The 21235-nt window shown below is 35.8% G+C and overlaps 7 protein-coding genes across 7 annotated transcripts; 3 read left to right on the top strand and 4 right to left on the bottom strand.

Annotated features, from left to right (window-relative positions):
- Positions 1-1069: 1069 nt before the first annotated feature.
- On the top strand, positions 1070-1681 carry EIN_253230 (hypothetical protein; the record flags this gene model as incomplete). Its single annotated transcript, XM_004261782.1, has 1 exon — positions 1070-1681. One exon carries the CDS (start codon positions 1070-1072, stop codon positions 1679-1681), a length of 612 nt encoding a protein of 203 aa, XP_004261830.1.
- A 113-nt stretch (positions 1682-1794) lies between these two features.
- Positions 1795-3719, bottom strand: EIN_253240 (hypothetical protein; the record flags this gene model as incomplete). The annotated part of the gene is made up of 3 exons (XM_004261783.1): positions 1795-2017; positions 2059-3496; positions 3578-3719. 3 exons carry the CDS (start codon positions 3717-3719, stop codon positions 1795-1797), a joined length of 1803 nt encoding a protein of 600 aa, XP_004261831.1.
- Positions 3720-3931: 212 nt separating this feature from the next.
- Positions 3932-5728, top strand: EIN_253250 (hypothetical protein; the record flags this gene model as incomplete). Its single annotated transcript, XM_004261784.1, has 1 exon — positions 3932-5728. One exon carries the CDS (start codon positions 3932-3934, stop codon positions 5726-5728), a length of 1797 nt encoding a protein of 598 aa, XP_004261832.1.
- A 1279-nt stretch (positions 5729-7007) lies between these two features.
- On the top strand, positions 7008-10382 carry EIN_253260 (hypothetical protein; the record flags this gene model as incomplete). Its single annotated transcript, XM_004261785.1, has 1 exon — positions 7008-10382. The coding sequence occupies one exon, from the start codon at positions 7008-7010 to the stop codon at positions 10380-10382; it is 3375 nt and encodes a 1124-aa protein (XP_004261833.1).
- Positions 10383-10625: 243 nt separating this feature from the next.
- EIN_253270 (hypothetical protein) lies at positions 10626-12977 on the bottom strand (the record flags this gene model as incomplete). The annotated part of the gene is made up of 4 exons (XM_004261786.1): positions 10626-10705; positions 10751-11330; positions 11377-12853; positions 12901-12977. 4 exons carry the CDS (start codon positions 12975-12977, stop codon positions 10626-10628), a joined length of 2214 nt encoding a protein of 737 aa, XP_004261834.1.
- Positions 12978-16701: 3724 nt separating this feature from the next.
- Positions 16702-18120, bottom strand: EIN_253280 (hypothetical protein; the record flags this gene model as incomplete). Its single annotated transcript, XM_004261787.1, has 1 exon — positions 16702-18120. The coding sequence occupies one exon, from the start codon at positions 18118-18120 to the stop codon at positions 16702-16704; it is 1419 nt and encodes a 472-aa protein (XP_004261835.1).
- Positions 18121-18455: 335 nt separating this feature from the next.
- EIN_253290 (hypothetical protein) lies at positions 18456-21104 on the bottom strand (the record flags this gene model as incomplete). Its single annotated transcript, XM_004261788.1, has 1 exon — positions 18456-21104. One exon carries the CDS (start codon positions 21102-21104, stop codon positions 18456-18458), a length of 2649 nt encoding a protein of 882 aa, XP_004261836.1.
- Between the last annotated feature and the right edge of the window lie 131 nt (positions 21105-21235).

Raw genomic sequence — 21235 nt, forward strand, 5'->3', positions numbered from 1 at the left:
TTTGGTTAGTTCTATTTTTGGATTTAAAAATATTAAAGTTTGTTAATTAAGTAATACTATACTTTCTATTGCTATATAATTTTTTTTGATTATATAAATAAAAAATAACATTATATTGTTATAAATAAAAAAATATATATTAAACTATGTTAACATTTTACTATTATATTGGTTTCTAATTTGAAAAAACATTCCACAAAAAACAACAAAATAATTGTTTTTTATTGTAGTTTATTTTAATATTTATTTTTCGTGAGAGAAAAAAACACAAAAAAAGAGGAGAAAAACCACTTGTGCAAATGAAAAAAAATTATTTGATCAAATGGTTGTATAATGTAAATCAAAATGTAATAGCTTATTATAGTTTTTGTGAGACATTTTTATTATTATTAAAAAAAAAAGTTATATTAAAATAAATAATTTTTTATTTATTTATATTTTTTTATTGAAAAATTTATATTATATTTAATTATATTTTAACAAACATTTACTTGTAAAATGAGAGTTGAAAATTATGTAATATTTTTATTATAGAATAAATAGTCAAATATATGTCAATGAAGTCAATGTCACGAAAATTCTCAACTCCCAAAATAGTACAAGAAAAACTTCAATAAAATTTATATTGTAATTTAGCTTATTATTTCTCAAAAAACGGGCAAATTTGAGATGAAAAAATAACACAAATAATAAACAAACAACGTCAAAGGTCTTCGGAGAAAATACGTTACAATCTCAAATCGATACCAATTACCATTTCCTAGTTTAATATAGTAAAAACAGTTAAAAATGGGTAGTAAAATGAGTTGAAAACACAATAATGGGAAGAGTGAGAGACGAACGGAGGAACAAAAAGTTTACAAAAAGCCGCAAAATCATAGGCAAGTCGATGATTCTTCTGAAAAAAAAAAGAAGAACTGAACAAACGAAGAATAAAGAAGAAAGAAAAAGAATGATAAAAATATGATGAGCGTTGTGAAAAGGAAAGAGTCTTCTGACGGCGAGTCTTCCTTCTCTTCGTCTTCCTAATAAAACCCCACGAACTGTGATGATCACATTTCCTCAAGCAATGTCCGTACAGTTCACCGAACAACAACTCAATCCCTGTCGCCCCGTCCCTTTCGTCTTGCAAAACTGTTTGCCTACAAACAACTCATACGGATGGTCTCCAACCACTGCGTACTCTCTCCCACAGCCCAAAAACGTCTATTCTCCTCTTTTAGTAGTCACCCCTATGGATACCCCTATGGTGGAAGATGACTCTGAAGAGCTTAAGTACAACCCTCCATATTTGGAACAAGACGTCTTTGCCTTTGACGAACAGATGGATGGCACTAAGAGTAACCTCCCTTCAAAAAAGTGCCAGGGATACACCGGTAACATCGGTATTACAACGTGTCGACATACCACACAGAAGAATGGATCGGGGCCTATTTATTTACACACCGTGCAGAGTTCCAAGTTGAACAACGACAAAATCACTGTTCAAGACTTTGGTGCCCAAGAGGACTTTGTCGACGACGAGGACTCTCAAGGGTTCGAAGAAGACCAAGACGATATGGAAGACTCAGACGACCAAAATGAAAACATTCAGGAGGTCATCGATAAACTTGAAGAACTTAAGAAGATGGGAGATGAAAGAAATCGACTGTTGAAACACATGATACAAGGACAGCAGTAAGTTCTGTGACGGCTATCGCTCTGTTCATTTATTGTTTTTAGGTGTTACTTTTTTATTATAATTTATAATATATTTATTATACTTGAACTAGAATAAACTACACACAAACATAATCAATAAGACTCCATGTCTATCGAAGTTCTTGCTGAGGAAGAAACACTTGTAGAAACACTGCTAACGCCAGAGGATGGAACAGAAGACGGAAATGTACAACTCCAGACTTCCACGCGGCTTGGGATAAAAGTTGAACACTTCAAAAAGGGTTCGTTGTTGTATGTAGGTGTTCTGTAATTCACACCATATAAGTCTCTGTCAAGTGATAATGAAGAAACGCCACTATTTGTAATTAACTTGTTAAGTATAAATTATAAACAAACTTCCCACCACCAAAGGAAAACTTTGAAGCGTCTGTTAATAAGAAATAATTGTTATTTGATGTCGATGAATACTTCACCTTGTCAGTCAAAGAGAAGAGAAAGGTCTCTCCCGTACTTCGATACTTTGAACAAATGGAGAGTTCATCGGGGACATACCCACCAAATATCTTGCCTTCTGCTTTAATGAGTACAACAAGAGGATATCTAGCAACACATTTGTAATATAAATTTCTGAGGGAGAAGCCATCTGTAGTGGAAGAGTAAATCACCTCCAAATCAGTAAATGCAATTCTTGTTGGCAAGAACATATTCAACGTGCTCGCCTGATCGACACTTAACATGTCATTCGGGAGTACCGAAGGCGACACGCATTGTAAATGGTAAAATGAGACTGGTGTATCGAAGAATGAGTGATACTTGAATTTTGGGTTGATAGATATGAAATAGTGGAATTGCAAATGTTGAGGTAGTTCATTGCACCAAGACCTCTGGATGATCTTTTCAAAGTTGTTAGTAAATGCGTCAATAAATACCGTATTGTCAGGCATTGGAAACGAGTCACAAAACCTCAGTGTATTGATAATCACATTGATCACAAGTGGATATCCATATATTAATAAACTTCCAAGTAGTAACATTTTGTTATCCAAATTAATGTTCTTTGCAAGGGGAAGGCATAAGGAGTTCAGTATATCTTCGAACATCGTCGACACATCCACCCCATGATCATTCAAATTCTTCACAAAACATGGGAAATTCTCTTCTAATACAGAGTTCAGTGTTAACATCAAACAGTCAAATTGAATACAATCAAGTGGGTATATTCCTAAATATAACATTCGTAATAGAAATGATTGACATATCAAATACGTTCTTTCAAAATCATAGACTTCTAATAATGTTGATACAAGGGGTTGCACAAAGGAAAGATCAACATAAAAGGTTTCGTATAATGTGTGCATAAAGTCGCATATTCTGTACTCTACATTTTCGTTTGCATTCTTGGATAATAAGCCATGACGCAATTTATCGGGCTTTTCACCATCTTTTATAAACAAATTGATTAATGTCGAAGTCAGAGAGTTGTCCCTTAAAAGCACTTCATAGCAGTTACTTGCGGTCGCCAGAAATGGGATACCTGATGTTGTTGGTATTCTCCCCCAATTGTTCTCTGTGTTTAGCAAAAATCGTTTTAAGTAGAAGACATGTTGAAGTTGTGGTGTTGGATCTTCCACGATTCGGGTGTGGATGAATTTCTGAAAGTCCTTTTCTCTTTTAGAAAGCACGAAAAGCAATTTAAAGTATCGAGCCCAAAAGTGTGATTCTTCTTGAAACACAGAGGGTACGAGTTGTAATAGAGCTAGATGTACATTCTCATATTTTGCGAGTACAAATGAAATGTGTTTCAGTTGTACTTTAGACAAGGGAGTAACACTCACTGGGTATTAGAGTAACACTTTAATACTATGGAAGTATATATGATATATATAATAGGAACTAAAATTAAAAGTAAACAAACTAAGCTCAAGAGGAGTTGGGTAAGGTTGTGAGTACACCATCTGTGCTTCAATTTTCTGAATAGTGTTGTCTAATTCTTGAAAATTAAGTAAGAATATGTGTGTCCGACTACTGAAGGGGTTAAGAAAGCGTTGGCTTTCCATAAAGCTTGAGTGAATTGTTTATCTTGTTTTCAAGGGAACAACAAAAAAGTGTCGAAGTTCTACAGTTTTCTCATTGCTTTATAATTAGGAGTCTAATACCATTATTTATTCCTTTATTTATACAATTATGTTATTCGAAATACTATACGACTACTTATAATAATTAATAAAACATAGTTTTAATTCTCATTCATTGAAACTTTGAATAAAAAATGAAATCCCCCTATTGGCGCAACACTAAACATAATTATTCAAAACCCTACTTCACACATGGAGGCGTAAATCAAGTAGAAGACAGCTCGGAGGAGGAGGAGGACACAGGCGATTTGCTTGATATGAAGGAGAAATTTGTAACTGACACCCACCGCCTTGCAATGCGAAACAGAAACAACTTGACCTTCACATTTCAAAAGAAGGCAGACCTTCGACTGATTGCGTCTCCGGACTTTGAAACAAAAAATGAAAAGGAAGAAGAAATGGAGCAACCAGTAAAGGCCACAACTGCCGACAAATACACTGAAATCAAATTTCCTGAGGCACCGAGTAAAGCCAGGTTTTCCATCTTGGATTTGTATAAAACCCCTGAGAAGGAAGTCATTGAAATAGAAGACGATAAAGAGGACGTTGACAATAACAATGAAACCAAAGAGATGGAAATTGAAATGCTTGGCGACCAACAGCCCACGTTTGAACAACAAATCAAAAAGCAACAAAAGATGATTGACGAAATCAACAAACAACTGAAGAAGAAGACTGAGATGGACAAGAAAATGCGGGCAGATGCCAAAAAGTTGAAAGTGATTCAACAAGACCAACAAGACGCTGCGATCAGGAAAAAAATATTTGCCGAGATCGACAAGCAAATAAACGAGCAAATGCAGAGGAAAAGCAAACCCACATTTGATAAGCCAAATCGGCAAGTCACTCCAATGGAACTTGAAACACCAAACATGGAAGATCCCAAACGTGAACTAGAAACAAAAAGTATTAATATCATCGACTCCAGTATCACCGAGACAAAAGAAATATCTTCACTCCCACAAGACGAGGGTGTTATTAATGTTGAAGATGGGTGCATGGACGCAACAGGTATGGAAGATGTACAGCCAATCTTGTTTAAAGAGTCTCGCGCAACACTCCCACTCTTTTCTGTGTCTGGGAGAAATGAAAGTGGCTTCACTATTAACTGTGAGACGACGAGCAAAGACACGGTGTCGGCACGTGGTAAACCAATACGAGAAAGCCCACACAATAAGTCGGAAAAGAAAGAGAAGAGATGTACCCAATTAAAGAAATTGAGTGATTACGAAGACTGCGTTATCAATGAAGACAACGACGAAATCAAGATCGAAGACGAGACCGTTATACCTCAAGAGAAAAGTGAAGGAGAAGACACAAAAGTGATGCAAGTGGAGAGAAAGGCGTCGGCCGATCCATTTGCGAAGAAATACACTGAGATACGCAAAAAGCAGATATTTCCTGCGTGTTACACATTGTTAAGCAAACGAGACGAGCAGTGGGTCTTCGAGAGGAATAACCAATTGAGTGGCGATGAGATGGCGACACATATTAAAAGAGATCCCAATCGAATGGGGATAATCGACTGTTCGTTGCGTGGGGTAGATGTTAAACAGACGTGGTCGAGTTTAATTAATGAGGAATCTGGGACTGGGCTGAGTTATGTCTATCCCCTTGGCGATGGTGTTTTCAGTGAGAATAAGTTCAAAGAAGAAGTTATCAAAACGTATAAAAAGGACGGGTTTGTTGATGTGTATGTAATGTACTTGAAAAAAAAGAATGTGTTGAGTGAGTGGATGGTCGTATGCCCGGGAACACGTAACGAAATGGCTGTTGGGTGTAAAAAGGCGAATATACCAAATAAGAAAATGCTTGTCTTATTACCAGTGCCGATGAAACTGGAAAAAGATGAATATTACGTTGTCTACAAAAACTACTTGAAGAGAAGGTCGGCGAACGACATAGTCGCGATTTATGTAAAGATGAAGTAAGTATTTTGATTGTTAATTTTGAGGTTTTGTTAAGTATAGATAGAAATTGAAATAATAAGTCATATTAAGTTATTTACTATTAAGTGACTCACTTTTACAACAACCAATCTTATTTCATATAATATATCATATAATAGAATTGCTAATAAAAATGTAATAGTTAATTAACTACAAAAAATAGGTTTTAATTTTATTAAGATATCTTTGTTATTAAGTCTAGTTAATAATAGTAAAAAAACTATTTTGATTTAACTTAACCACAAATTAACTATTTTAGTAAAAATACCGAAGTTTTAATTGTTGTTAATTTTTAAACAGAAGACGTAAATGATGGTAATTGAATTCAAAGAACGACGAAACTGTTGCAGATTTGTTCTTGATGTGTTTATTAATTTCATTCTGTGTGATAAATTGCATCATTTTTTAAAAATGCCTTCTTGTAAGTAAAATAACAAATTGGTAACAGCACCAGGTCCGTTTTTAGATATTTTGTTGTTTTGGGGGTGTTGAAAAAAACAGAAATAGGTATTGTTATTATCAAAAGTAGCTCTATTATATAGTTTTAAACTATATTATAATAGTAAAACCAAACAATAATTGTTTAGATTACTATTCATTAATTACCGAGCCTTTTTGGATAGAAAAGGCTATCATAAAATCACTCAAATATAACGGAAGTTTGAGCAAATCGAGGAAATGCCTACTTTCGTTGACGATTTTTGGAGTTTTTGAATTTTCAGTAACAAATGATAAACTAAAAAAACGATAAAAATGTGGGAAATGAACGTATTTTTCAGTTGATATTGAAAAGGCAAAAAAATTAATAAGTTTACTAATATCATTTCAACATAGGCATTCTATCATTATTTTTCTTTTTTCTTTGTAATAACCAAATTCAACAGATTGTATGTAATAATTTGGGCATTTCTAATCAACCTATAGATGGAATACAACAGTCTACATTTTGCCGTCGTAATAAAATACAACATAAAATCTATTTCTGAGCCAAAATTGGACTCTTCAAATTATGGCTGTCTTCACTGTGTCCCAAAAATGACTCCAAACACCTTCTTACATGTTATTAAACATAGGACACAATTATTATTACACTTTTGAAAAAAAATTACGCTATTATTTCGCACCTTTGAAAAGACAAAAGCGAGGGAATTTCAAAAGTGTTCTACTTAATGTGACGAAGGCAGGCAGAGGAGCTGTTGTAGTTTATCCTGCCTGGGTGGGTTAACTATATAACCCTCACAGATCATACAACACCAACACAATGGCGAGTCTTCTTCTTTTTGCATTCATTTTTGGAGTTCTTTCATTGAATTACAAAGCTACAAAAAAGCTTGACGACAATTGCAATTTGGCTTGTTTCTTATCAGGATTTAAAGTTAATGTTAACTTCAACGATACAGCTTGTGGCAGTGTACTTGGTTCCACGTTTTGCTTCAAGTCGTTATACATTGATGAAATATTATTGAAATCAATTGATGGCAAAGTGGACAATGTAGAGAACCCGCAATCATTTTCGGCCTCATTGACTCTTGAAAAAATTCATGCAATTGGAACATTAACTGGTTCTGATTTAAATACCGATATTGGAGTCGCTGACCTCACTTTACACGACGCTTCAATGAACTTTGGAATGAGTATGACTACCTTTAATTACAAAGGATATGATTTGGTCGATACTGTGAAATCTGACATGAAAGTCGACTTGAATTCCAATGAAATGGATATTGCGATAACATGTCCAACAGGCAATTTCTTGTGTAAATTATTGAAATTTGCAACCAATTTGGGGGATCTCGTCAGCTCCATTTTACAGAGTGTTTTGAATAAGGAAATACCAACACTTGAGCAAATGATTGATTCCAATTTGACTTCAATATTTAACCAAACGAATCATGAATACGTGATGGTGTATTTAGAAAGAATGGAGCCTACAATAATTCCAGTACCAAATGGAATGACCAATTTAACTGAAAGTTCCTTGTTTGATATGATCTCATGGGCTTCAACTTATTTGTTTGGAGGAAACAGTTCACTTGGGTTGAATAACTTGATAGACAGATTCACTAAGAACACAGGATCCTTTGTCGTTGGTTTTGGTGAACAAGACACATTTGCAGATCTTTCTGACACCATTCTAAATGTTCTTCAGTTTAATAATATCACCATCCCTGATATCAATGGCACCTTAGACTTTGGTCTTAAATTCTTGAATATCAGTGGGCTGAACACTTGGAATAAGATGGAGTTTTTTGAACCTTTAAGATACACAAAGAGTGAGACTAATGTCTCTATTTGTGAGTCACAACCTTATTGTGATCAACAACTGAAGATATCATCTGGCCTTCAAATGTTATCAATCAACGTTTCATTCACCATGAATGCTTCTGCTGACGGCGAAATGATCAACACATCTGGGAAGAAGCTTCACGAAGAAGGCAATTTGTATGTTTTAGTCACTGACAACTATTTAGAAGGACGTATCCAAGTCGCTATTCCCAATGGAAAGTTCGAAGAGTACTCTAACAATCAATGCACCAACATCACTTGTTTACTCGCTTTATTCCAAAATGGCACTGGAATTCCTTTATTGAGGGTGAACACTTCTTTGGATATTCTGAAGATGACTGCGGCATCTTCTTCAATAGAAGACGGAGTACAACATATAATTAATTCCGTTGCAGATGTCTTCATCAACAGATACAAACCAGTCATTCCAGCATTTTTAAATGGGTTAGTTAATGGTCTTGGTGGAGATGCAGTCAACTCGTTGTTGGAAGGTTATATAGGAAAGAGTTGTGATCAAGACCCTGATATGGCAGTCAAAGAGTACAACACAGCCGTTGTAGCAACTACTATTAGTGTCGCTTTTGTTCTTTCTTTGTTAATATGCTGCATAGCAATTTTGTTCTTAGTTGTGAAATGGAGAATGGCAAAGCAAGTTGATTCCGAAGAGAAGAGCACAGAGACTGCCGATCAAGAGAAAGTTTCTGAATGTGAAGAGAATGAGAAGACTAAGAAACCATTCTTGGAGAGACTTAAAGCATTCCCATTGTGGTTCTGTAAACAATGGACTCGAACAGACCCAGAAGGAGCTTCACTCTTCTTGGATTCGAGAGTAAATATAGTCATAAGAGTGGTGATCCCATTTGTCATCTTGTTAGGTATTGCACTCTTCTTAACTTCAAACACTGGCGTTGGAGCTACTGTAAATGCTTATATTTCAATAGGCAATGAGAACACTATTGTGTTGCCAGTCGCCGACTTTGGTTTGATGAATTCAGTCAAAGATATGTGGACTGCCAAAGTCTACCCACTTGCTATATTGATCATGTTATTCAGTGGTGTATGGCCATATGCAAAGCTTGCAGTTCTTTTATTCACGTTCTTCATGCCATCTAAAATAGTCCCGCCAAAGGTCAGAGGATACATTTTGTTAGTCTTAGATGCGTTAGGAAAATGGTCAATGCTCGATTCGTATGTCATGGTGTTGATGATTGTTGCATTCTACTTTAACATTCCACTTCCTATTCGACATGGAGATAATGTAGAAGACCCTGTTAAGATCAATTTGTATGTCGATGAATGTTATGGGTTCGTTACATTGTTGTTAGGCACCTTATTCTCACTAGTCCTCTCTCACGTCGTTGTTGGAGTTCACAACTTCTTACAACACAATCCAGAAGATAATAAAGGCAAAGAAGGCCTTTCATGGAAGCCATTGTTCATGTACACCAGATTCCTTGTTACCAAAATAGTCATTCCGGTGTTCTTGTTTATTACCTTTGTATTGGTGATGACTGGATTCTTCCTCACTTCATTCTCATTTGACTTTAATGGTCTTGCTGGCTGGGCACTAAAGATATTGGGACAATCACCAGAAAGAACCTTTTCAGTGGTCGACCTTGGAACACAACTTCCTGGTGCTGCGAAAGAGCCAAATAGCTTTGCTGTTAGAATTACACAAATTGTCTACTTCTTGACGATTGTTGCTATTCCAATACTCCACTTGGTCTCTCTCTTTGCACTTTGGTTCTTGCCATTACAGAGAAAGTTCCAAAGTTGGTTGTATCATGCATGTGAAGTGTTTTATGCGTGGTCTTGTATTGATGTCTTTGTGATCAGTGTAATTGCTGCGATTGTAGAATTGTCACAGTTCGCTTCGTTCATGGTGGAGCCCATGTGTGGTGCCAAAATCGATGCGCTTGGAATGAGCATTGATGAAATTGTAGCTAAATTCTTTGGTGAGGAACAACTCATTGAGGGACACGAGACTTGTTTTGAAGTCAAAGCTAATCTTGAGAGTGGATGTTGGTTACTCTTCGTTGCAGTTGTTTTGTATACTATAGTAACTATTGCTATGATGCAAATAGTTAAGCGAGCGTTAGCCAAGAGACTTCCAACACCAGAAGAGCTCGACAAAATGCATGAAAATTGCATTGAAATGAAAGAAGAAAACACAGACGTGCCAATTGCTTCTCCAGTGAATGTTGTTGGTGCTGATGGAACTCCAGATCAACACACTTTAGAACCAGTCGAACCAGAAACTGACAGTAACAAAGAAGAAGAAGTAATGAACGATAATATTAAAGAAGAAGATGTGCCACAAACTGTCACAAATGATGAGCAAGATGCTTAATTAAATGTAATTCAGACCATTTTTAGTATTTCTTTTCCATATTTATAACGACTTTGTGTTCTTAAAGAGTTTGTAGACTTCGATAATCAAGGAGAGTCAAATAAGGAGCAAATGAAGGTATAGTATGGTATGAGGAATTGTAAAACAACTTAACATCTAACTATTAAATACAATAGAAACACTAAAAAGTTGCCAAAAAACAAAGTTAAGTCCCTCAGTCGTTCAACATCGATCCTACTTACATCAACACGAGTTTTTACACTCCCCTCCACACCACTGGCACTGATTCTCGTCGCAAGACGTTTCGTTTCTTCCTTCACAAACTACATGTTAATCAATATGAATAAAATCAATGACATTCAACAAACTTCTCATAGTAACAACACCACACCTCAATTTAACATATGACGCACACTCGAGAAACATCTCGACTTTGGTTGTCGGGAAGAAGTCAGTAACTGTTCCATACAAATAAGGGACTGTTTCCACATCAGTCCTTACAGACCCTATCTTAATCCCCGCAGGAAGGGGGTGTGTAGACTTCACTTCATATTTCATGCAGTTCCACGGCAATGGAGAGAATGTCTGTCGCTGTATAGGCGTGTTCAGTTCCATCTCAAGTGCGAAATTAGTCGTCGATGGGTTGTTAATGTAGCACTTATACCCCGGCTGTGATCCAAACAGTGAATAAGACACAATGACAACACACACCAAAAAGATGACTTGCACCGATACAATCACTTTAAAGTTCAAGTGTAACATCCCTCGCATCACAATGCAGATCCCTCCAATCACAACAAACAGTGAAACATAAACCACCATCACTATAAGTACAATTGTTCCCATCACCATACTTACTGTTACTCCAATAGCAGCTAACATTAAAAAGAGGTACACTGATACAAAGTTGTTATGTCCAAAGTAGAGTATCATAGACCCCCCATTCCACTATATGTCATTCATCTGTGTTATAATGACGTAAGAGAGAACAAACCATAGAAATGAGCTCATCCCGAGTATTCCACAACGACAAATAAGAAAGGATAGTCGTGAACCAACAATACCCCCACATGAACGGAAATTCGGGTAATGAAAACACCACAAAAATTGAGAAAATGGTGAAGAAAATGGCAGCAAATAAAGTCACTATTGCTGGCCCAAATGAGAAGTTGAAGAACAACATCTTCCCTATCGACTTCTTCTTGTTCTCCTTTTCCTCGTCGAGCTTGTTTTGCACCTCCGACCGGAAGACTTCTACAAGCTCCATAACGTCTTGTGTCGACTTCGATAACTCTCTAAATTTATCATTGTTCGAGAGGGTTTCGGAGGATGCGTTGTTGTGAATAGCCTTAAGCGCCTCGACTAAGTGAGGGATGACTCCTATGACATCGACAGCAAGTTCTCCATTGTCGTCTTCTTGCACTAACTCGGGACACACCTTTTTCACCTCTTGTGCTATGAATCCCAAGTTCTCACAAGGCTTTCCAATATAATTGAAAGACGTGCCAGTTAACTGTAAAACAGTGTTAAGAGAATCGACAAGGGGTTTGATGTTCTCTTTCACTCTCGCGTCGGATCTTTGCAAAAATCCGTTCTCTGCCATGATCTGTCCCATCACATGGAGTCGTTTTAGATTCTCCGAAATAGTCTCCATCCGCATGAAATTGTCGGAGGTCAGTGGGACGACTTGTGTGTTTTCTGGCGACGCGATGTATTCCCACATTTGGTCTGTAGAATTGTGTTGTGTGTAAATATCGCCTTGAATATTTTGGTTGAGCTGATTGACTTGATTCATTTGATTGATTTGTGGGCTTTGCGGTGGTTGTAACGAAGAGATGTTTTGAGCGATTGGGACAACCGTATTAATTTGTTGTAAAGACGGGACTTGTTGTTGAGTACTTCCACTCTGTGGTGTTTCATTCTTGATCCCATCGAAGAAGTAGTTTTGGGTATTAACCTGAAAGCCATTATGTATCTCTGGCAGAGCGATTTCAGATGCATTTGCTGTATTTGGTTGTGATCCATTTGAATTGGTATGTGAATCTTGTTGTACACCAGTAGGGGAAGTAGAAGAGTGATCGATTGGGGATGATACATTAACAGATGATACGTTATTTGATGACATTGGGGAGTGATCTGATGGGAAAGAATTGAACGAGTCACTGTTCATAACATTATAATTGAGGGATGGGTCCATGACATAAGGAATTTGTTGCATTTGGACTTGTGGCATGAATGGAGAATTCATTTCAGTCATCTCAGTCATTTCCATGTTATCAGATATGTTCGGTGGAAGTTGTGGACTTTTGTCGGACAATTTCCCACGCGAAGTGTCCTCGACATACCTCACATACATCTCACATAACTTCATCGCATCCTTCCGCTCACTTTCTTTTATTCGTTTATATTGGTCTTTCTCGCCGTTCAAGTGACGCAAGTGTGCGTCCCAAGTGTGGCTGTAACAATTGTATCTGGAGATGAATTGAAGTGTTGAAGTTATTTTAATGGGTAAACAAACCGTGTTTTGGGTGGCTCTTTACATCCCGGGTAAGTACATATCCAGCATTTACGGCGTGGTTTCGCGTGCGACTCCATTCTGTTTAATTTTGCTTGTTGCCTGTTTATTCTTTTTTACTTCTTCCTATTTGACTCAATCCTCGACGAGAAAGGAATCATGGTTCCTTGTATGGTTCTTTTATTATATTTTTTTTCTATGTCGTTTGTATGGAGCAGCCCGACAGCCTACTTTGATTTTTCTTTTAGTGTATTTTTAGGTTGATTATAAGAATAACAAATTTATTAAATTGGTATAATTGTTTTAAAAAATAATAAATAATAAATAATATTAGATTGTTTAGTTTTATAGATATCAGAATAAAAAATAAAGGCTTTATGAAAATATGTACTCAAAAAAGTGGGGTTGTGATAAAATACTATAAATTGATATAAATATACTAACAATTATAACTTTTTTATTATGATAATAAAAATAATACAATAGTTATTAAATAATTGTGATGTTTAACTTTTGGGTTTATTCTCCCAAAAAATTTACTATTAATAAACCCTTTTTTTTATTTATTATTGTAAATGAAATAATTGTTAATTCATCATTACAGTAAAAATTCTATCGGTGTGTGGAGCCATGAAAATGGTTTTCCCAAGGTGTGTAATTTTTTTTTTCTTTTCTATTTTTATTTCTGGCAAAAAAATAAAAAATAATGAAATTTGTAAAACTATCCACAATCAAGAAAAATGACAAAATGTATTTTTTGTTTTTTTTGAAAAAAAAACATGACACGTGTAAACACAAAGAAAAATAATAATATTGTGAATTTTTTAAATTTGTCTAATTGTTTTGAATTAAAACAACGCATTGTGTGTGTGAAAAAACACACGGATTTTTAGTGCTTATTGGTTCTTGTCCACCTCCAACTCAAGTGCGTTTTTGACATCGGCCTCTATGCTGCATTGTCTTCTGTTGATAACCTTGAAGAAAACTATTTGTTCACTGTGTTATTACACAGTAGCAGAAGGTTTTAAAACAATATTGTCATTGTCATTGCTATGATTGAATTGTATTGTATTTTTTCCAGATCATCTTTTAATTACAATGGCTTTTGAACAAAAAAAGAAAGAAAAGGTATATCTTACTGTTCTTGAGAAGAAAAAAGTTTTTGAATGGCACGAAGAACAACCAGATATTTATGCAGTCGAAATGGTTAATGTGGTTTCAACAAAATTGAAAAGGAAAGTATCAACAGAAACAATAAAAAGAATTTTTAATTCAAAATTTGAAATAGACAGCGACAGAAAAGATAGAAAGGTGTTTAGGAGAGTTTTGCACCCGGCGTTGGAAGAAGAGATAATCTAATACTTGGATGAATTAGCAGATAACAACATTCCAATCAATTGTCAATTATTACGTTTAATGGCAATAGATTTCTGCAAAGAAAATGAAATAGAGGATTTCAAATGTTCAGCAGTGTGGCTTTCTAAACTATGTTTAAGAAGAGGAATTCATGTCGCCACAAGACATGGTGAAGCAAACTCTGTTGATATGAACAAGTATACAGCTGAGTTGGACCTTTTGAGACATGAAATCGAGTTGTTCAATCCAGAAGATGTATGGAATGCTGATGAAACAGCATTGTTTTACCGTTTAATGCCAAAAAGAACACTTGCAAAAAAGAGTATCAAGGTTCATGGAGTCAAAGAAGACAAAGAACGTTTGACAATGATGGTATGTTGTTCCTTGTCAGGTGAGAAGAAAAAACTTCTCTTTATTGGCAAACCAGAGACTCCACATTGGATAAGAAGAAATCCAGAACTAAAAGATTACTACTTTTCACAGAAAAGCGCGTGGATGACAACAAACCTGTTTCATAAATGGTTACTTCAATGGGACAAGGAACTTATCGAACTTGACAGTTTCATTTACTTGTTAGTAGACAACGCTCCTTCACATAAATTGTTGCTTTACTTGACTGAAAGAATGGAAGATGAAACGAACTATATATACATCGAGAAGAACGAAAAGAATCAGCACGTATACAAAGTCCGTTTGACCCATATTACAGTTCAATGGCTCCCTCCCAAAACCACATCAGAGTTTCAACCCTGCGATGCGGGTATCATCAACTCCTTTAAAACTTATTACAGAACACAACTGATGGTGAGATGTATTGAAAGTTGGAAAAAGGCAAAAACTGATGGAACTGTTTACACACCTCCCAAAATACAAATTGATGAAGCAATTAAAATTGCATTGAGTTGTTGGGAAAACAACGTGACAAAAAATACTATAACAAACTGTTGGGCACATGCTATGTTTAGGGATCCAACGGCAAGAAATTTTCTTCAAACGTTGTTTGAAAAAAGTCAAATACAACAAGATGAAGAATACCCATTAACCTATGATGTAAGAACAATTGCAATGTTTGAAGAAGTGCCACCATTGTTGACAGAAAGAGAACAAATGGGTGACGTGACACAAACCTTGACTCAAAAACAAGTTGAACTCCAACAACTTGTTGACCAGTTAAAAGATGTCGAGCAACAACTCCAAGATTTGCTCCAAACTAAACAAGAAATTAATTCGAAAGGAATCGAACTTATCGGTCAAGACTCCGATTTAGGGGCCAGTTTTTCTCAATTTTTTAATTGATTAGTTGGTCTTTTTATTGAATAACATTGTATGGCCGTAATGTATGGCTGTAGTGTATGGCCGTAATGTGTGGCCGTAATGTATGGCCGTATTGTTTGGTTACTGCTTTGGTTTCGTCAGAGTACTTTTGTTAAATACAAGATTAGTTTATATTATCAATTGATTTTTTTGGTTGAGATTAATCATAATTTATTATTAAAAATATTATTTTTTGTATTTTCATTTTCAAGTTAAGTTCTATATTTTGAGAGGAGCATTTTCTGCTTTTCTTCTTTTGTTATTTTTGACTTGATTTTTGTTTGACATTTTTTCCTTTTTTATATTTTATTACCAAGTCTTTACTCTTTTAAAAATTAAAACAAATTTGCAATCGACATTATTTTTGCGGGTTTTGGTCCCAAATATGTGGGAAATCATTATATTCTATCGGTGTGTAGGTCACTTTTGATTGGTCAAAACCACACACCGATAGAATTTCTACTGTAATTAAATTTAATTGATAATCAAAAAAACAAGAAGTTAAACAATTTCACAAAAAACTATTATAATGTATTTAATAATTATAATAATAAAACTATTATAATGTATTTAATAATTATAATAATAAAACTATTATAATGTATTTTAAACAAACTGATTTAAATTAATTAATAGAGTGTTTAAAAACTTTCACATAAGTTACAAGTTATGAATTTTGATTTTTAATCCATTTCCATGTTCATTTGTTTCCAAATATATTCAATAAAATAATAATTGTTTTATAAACTCTCTAATTATCAATTATAATTTCAATTCAATTCAATAACTTCTTTTATGCAAAAGTAAGCCATTTCGAGTAGTAAACCATATTTTATAATAAAATATTTATAAAGTATAGGTATAATTACCAATTTAAACAATTAAACTACATCAAAATAATTAATTTCACTATAATTAAAATTAATTAAGTTTTACTTTAAAAAATAATATTTGTATATGAAAACCACGAAGAACTTAAAAAACACTCGAATTGAGTTTCCGTTGAAATACTTTACAAATGAAGAACAAGAGAGTCTTTAATTAAACGAATTAAATGATGTATGAAAACACAAAACACCAATTTTGACAATGCAACGAATATTACAATGAACGAAACAAACACAAACTCAACAATTAAAGAAGACCAGACAGTTTTAAGTCCCACTGTGTGTGCATTTCTTTTAAAGATTTTGGGAAGTACATTCCCTTCAAATTCGGGCATTTATTAAGTGACAAATAGGTCATTGTTATATTTCCACTGGTATTAATTTTTGCAAGTTCTCGACAGTTGTATATCATCACGCGTTCAACATTAACCAAATCCAACTCTGTGAGTTGAGGACATGTGAAGCAAGCGAATGAATCTAATTTACATTCCTTTATACCAACAATCGAACTTAATGAATATAACTGATCGATTCGAACTTGTTTGACGCTCTTTGGTAAATGAATTGATTCGATTCTCCCGAGAGAGAAGAGGTCGATACTTGTGATATTCAATGTATTCAAATTGAGTAAATGGACAACACTCTTGCATTGGTATATTGAAAGTGTATGCACGGTATGTGGCAAGATATAATCAACACCATTTCTATGCTTCATATTTCGTATACTTAACACAAACACCCCATCTAAACCCTCAAAGGAAAACACATTATGTGATTCATTCTCTTTATATACCATATCAACGTTGCCATTCACCGCTACACTGAACGGGCCATACCATTGAATTATTTCGTTGATTTCACTGTTCATCGTATTTGGGTCCAAAACAAGTGCATTTCCTTTCGCGTGGAGGTAGACATGTTTCTTAATAATGTTACAGGGCAAATTGTTGTTGTTACAAAAGATGACGAATTGAGTCGTGACGTTGAACTTCTTTGTCAAATAGTCCCAGAGCTGAAATTGGTCGAAAGTCAGTTCTTGGAGGTAGAGGATGACTCTGAAATGGACATTTGCATATGAAGTGACCAACGTGTTCTGGTAGCTCTCCATAAACGTGTCTAAGAAGATAACAATCTCCTCCAATTTTTGATTTATCTTCTTTGGTGGGAGTGTTGTGAGTAAAAACTCGTCCGAACACTCAAACCGCTTTAAAGATGTCATCAGCGACAAATCGAGTGGTGGGTAATACTCGTAGAGTCCAATGCTTTTTCGATATGAAAGTGTCTTAATGTTATCTGCGTAGCAATAGATAAAAGCTAGCGAGTTCGCGTCGTTCTTTGCTTTTGCAGTGACACACAAGTCCATGTCGCCAAGCTTTCGTGTGATGTAATCCGATTCTTTCACAGAGAACATCCCTTCCTTGTTGATATTCGAAGTAGTCGTAGGAAACACGGAAGCATCACAATACAGTGTATGGAGCTTGGGAAAGAGACTGAAGAGTGTTATTAAGTCCTCAGACGTATAGTCCAATTTGAATGGTGATGAATACATGTCTTGACATGTCAAGTAACACTTTTTATTGATTTGAATCAACTTCTTGAGTGTCGACATCGTTTCAATGTAGAGTACCACATTCATCATGTACACACGTTCCAGCAAAGTCTTCATATTCACTTTGTTGTCTTGAATTCTCAAAGTTCCTTTTTATTGGTTTCTGATGGTAGATAACTTGTGTTCTTGTTATAATTTTATTTATTATTCATTTACTATTGTTCTTTTATTGTGTGACGCTTCTATGTTCCTTTAAAAACAAGCAAATATACGGGAATTACGTTCATCAAATGTACAATGTCAAATTTTTATACAATATTTATACAAAAATATCACTAAAATCAACTCTTTCCCTTTTACCCATAACATATCTCTTATTATTAAATTATAATATATATACTAGAAAATTACTAGAATAACATCACGAAGAAGTAATTAGACTTGTTGAAGCCTTAGAACTCAAAGTGGACCAGTGGGTGATCGTCCATCGCTTTCTTGACATCCGTCGAGACAACTTTGTTTCCTTGCAAACACATCTTTTCAAGAGACATGGTCTCTGGAAGAGAATTGTTAAGCCAGTCGACAATTTCGTCCTTAGTAACCGATTCCAACTTTCTTAATCTAATCACCAACAAGTGCTGGCTCATAGTCAACAACTCTGCAATTTTGTCCATATAACTTCCGACTGGATTTCCGTCCAAAGCCAACTTGACAATAGATGGGTGGTTTACAATCGCGTCGAAGATGGCGCCAATCTGCTCTGGTGGGAAATTCATACCGCAGATGTGCAAGTTCTTGAGTGTTTTATTGCCTCTTATCATCTCAGCAATGCACGCGTAATTCCCTTTTTTGAAGATTGAAGTGTTATACCCAATTTTCAATTTCGTCAACTTGGTTGTAGCAGAGACGTAGTTAATGACATAAGGAATAGACGTGTCGGAAATGTTGGTGTCGTCAATTCCAAGCTGAGAAATATAAGTGTTAGTCTTCTCATAAGCCAATAAGACTTCCAATATTTTCGACATATCTCCTTTAATTTTGGTGCCAGAAACGTCGATGGCATTCAAGTGGATAATTGGTCTGGCCATGATCTTCAAGAGCTTTTTAACGTCACCAACAGACAAATCGACGCTTGCAACTCCCAAATTAGTGATTGGAGGGAATTTAGCGATTTTGCCCTCTTCAGTGACATCGGCGATGTAATCAATAACACTTCCCATCCCTTCATTTCCACTCAAATGCAACTCTTTAAGGACTCTACTGTCGCACAACCCTTTCAATATCGAAAGGACAATATCCTTTGAAAGTTGGCAGTTTCTCACATCGAAGACTTGAAGCTTTTTCAGCTTTTGGACTAAATTGCAGAAGTTGGCTCCACCAGACGAGATGTCGTTGTTCTTCATAATGATCTGTTGCAGATTGGGGAACTCCATGATAGCACGGATGACGTTAGGTGAATCCTGTCTATTAATTCCAATCGATCGAATATCAAGTCTGAACAATGCGTTCTTATTAATTGGTCTCAAGATAGTCTGTAACACCGATCCAGTGATTTCTTTGTTGTCTGCAAGGCACAAATACTCAAGTGAGTTACACGCTCTGAACCCGTCAGACAACGACTTTGCTACTTCTTCGGTTAATCCGATGTTCCCAAGGTCAAGTCTTTTCAGCGCAATTGGTGATCTTAAAATGAGAGTTAAAGCCTCCCCAAATTCCTTTGTTTTTCCCAACTCGAAGTTGTCCGAGAGTGAAAGCTCTTGTGCGTTGAAAGTCTCTTGCACGTCTTTCCCACCTCTTGACTTGAATGTTCGATCAATCGATTGCGCAAATACTGTGAACTGTGTGATTGATAAATTGGTCGATGCAAAGTTGATGGAGGTGAGATTCGAGTTTTGTTTAATAGCCGTTAAAATGGCTGCCAACACACGCTTAGGTACAATCATATCGAGGTATGCGTCTGCCGCAGCGACCTGGACGTTTTCGTGGAAGTACGCAAGTCGATTCTTCAAGAAGACAATTTCGTTTCTTTTCACCGAAATATCAAAGATCTTGTCTGACAACGCAACATCGAGGCTTTGTGGTTTCTCCACATCTGGAGAAGTCTCTCCAGCCATATAGAAATAGCCCGATAACAATTGAACCAATTTGTCGACTCTTCCCGTTTTGATTTGGAGATTCTTCCCGTTCTTGAAGATGACAACAGCAGAGTCTCCCGTCGAATACACCGATTTAATATCGGCTATTGGGTAGAAATTGAGGTCTTCAATCAACTCGGAGAGGTATACAATGATACCGTCATAGACTATTCCAATATGTACCTTCTTCCCAGACAACACAGAGTCAAACAACGTTGCGCCAAAAGAGTGTGATCTTTGTGCCATTTGTATGAAGCTTTGTTTGAGTGTTGTGATGTTCGTTTGTCCTTTCAACTTCTCGTGGATGCTCATAGACGATCGCAGCATATTCTCCTTTCCGAAATTCTCAAGGACCAACGGGTTACAGAATTGCGTGATATCGATGAGCGAAGACTCTTGTTCCCTGTAATTGCCAAGTGTCATTTGAATAGCAACAGCAACAAGAGCGTTCGCAATTTTACGTTCGATGGGGAACCTCTCGTAAAACATTCGACTCTTCAAGCACTGGAAGATATAATCCGTATTCTTGTCATTACCCTTTTGGCTCGCATTGAATGGAGCAATCCATTGCATTCTAAACCCTAATATCGTCGAGTCATTGATCTTTTCTTGGAACAATGTCTTAGTGTTGTTGAAATACTTAATTGGGACTTTAGAGTCGTCCTTCAACTCGCAAAGGAAAAAGATGTTAAAGGTTAAGCCAAGTTTCGCCTTAAGTTGTTCAACAACTTCACCAACTTTAGAGGTGTCTTGAACATTGAGGTTAATGGTGTCCTTGTTCGCTAAGTAGATTTTCAAGTGAAGCGAAATGTTGTTACCAGTCTTTTCAACTTGCTGAAGTCCTTTGGACAAACTGCCCATGTCCTTCATGTCCTTGTCAAGGTCGTTGAGACCCACACGCAATTTCTTCTTCTTTTGGTTTGTCTTTCGGCGAATTACGATCTTGTCAAAATCTGCAATACTCATTCTCTGATTTTCAAGTTAAGGAGATCGTTTTTGAGTTCGATTCCGCCTTTTGGAGATTGGTGGTTTATAATTTTGAACTACTTTTTGTGATTATTATATTTGAGTAACTGAGTACTAAAATAATGGGAATA

This window comes from Entamoeba invadens (genome assembly GCF_000330505.1).
Source record: "Entamoeba invadens IP1 unplaced genomic scaffold scaff_1105074726103, whole genome shotgun sequence".
Taxonomy (NCBI): domain Eukaryota; phylum Evosea; order Mastigamoebida; family Endamoebidae; genus Entamoeba; species Entamoeba invadens.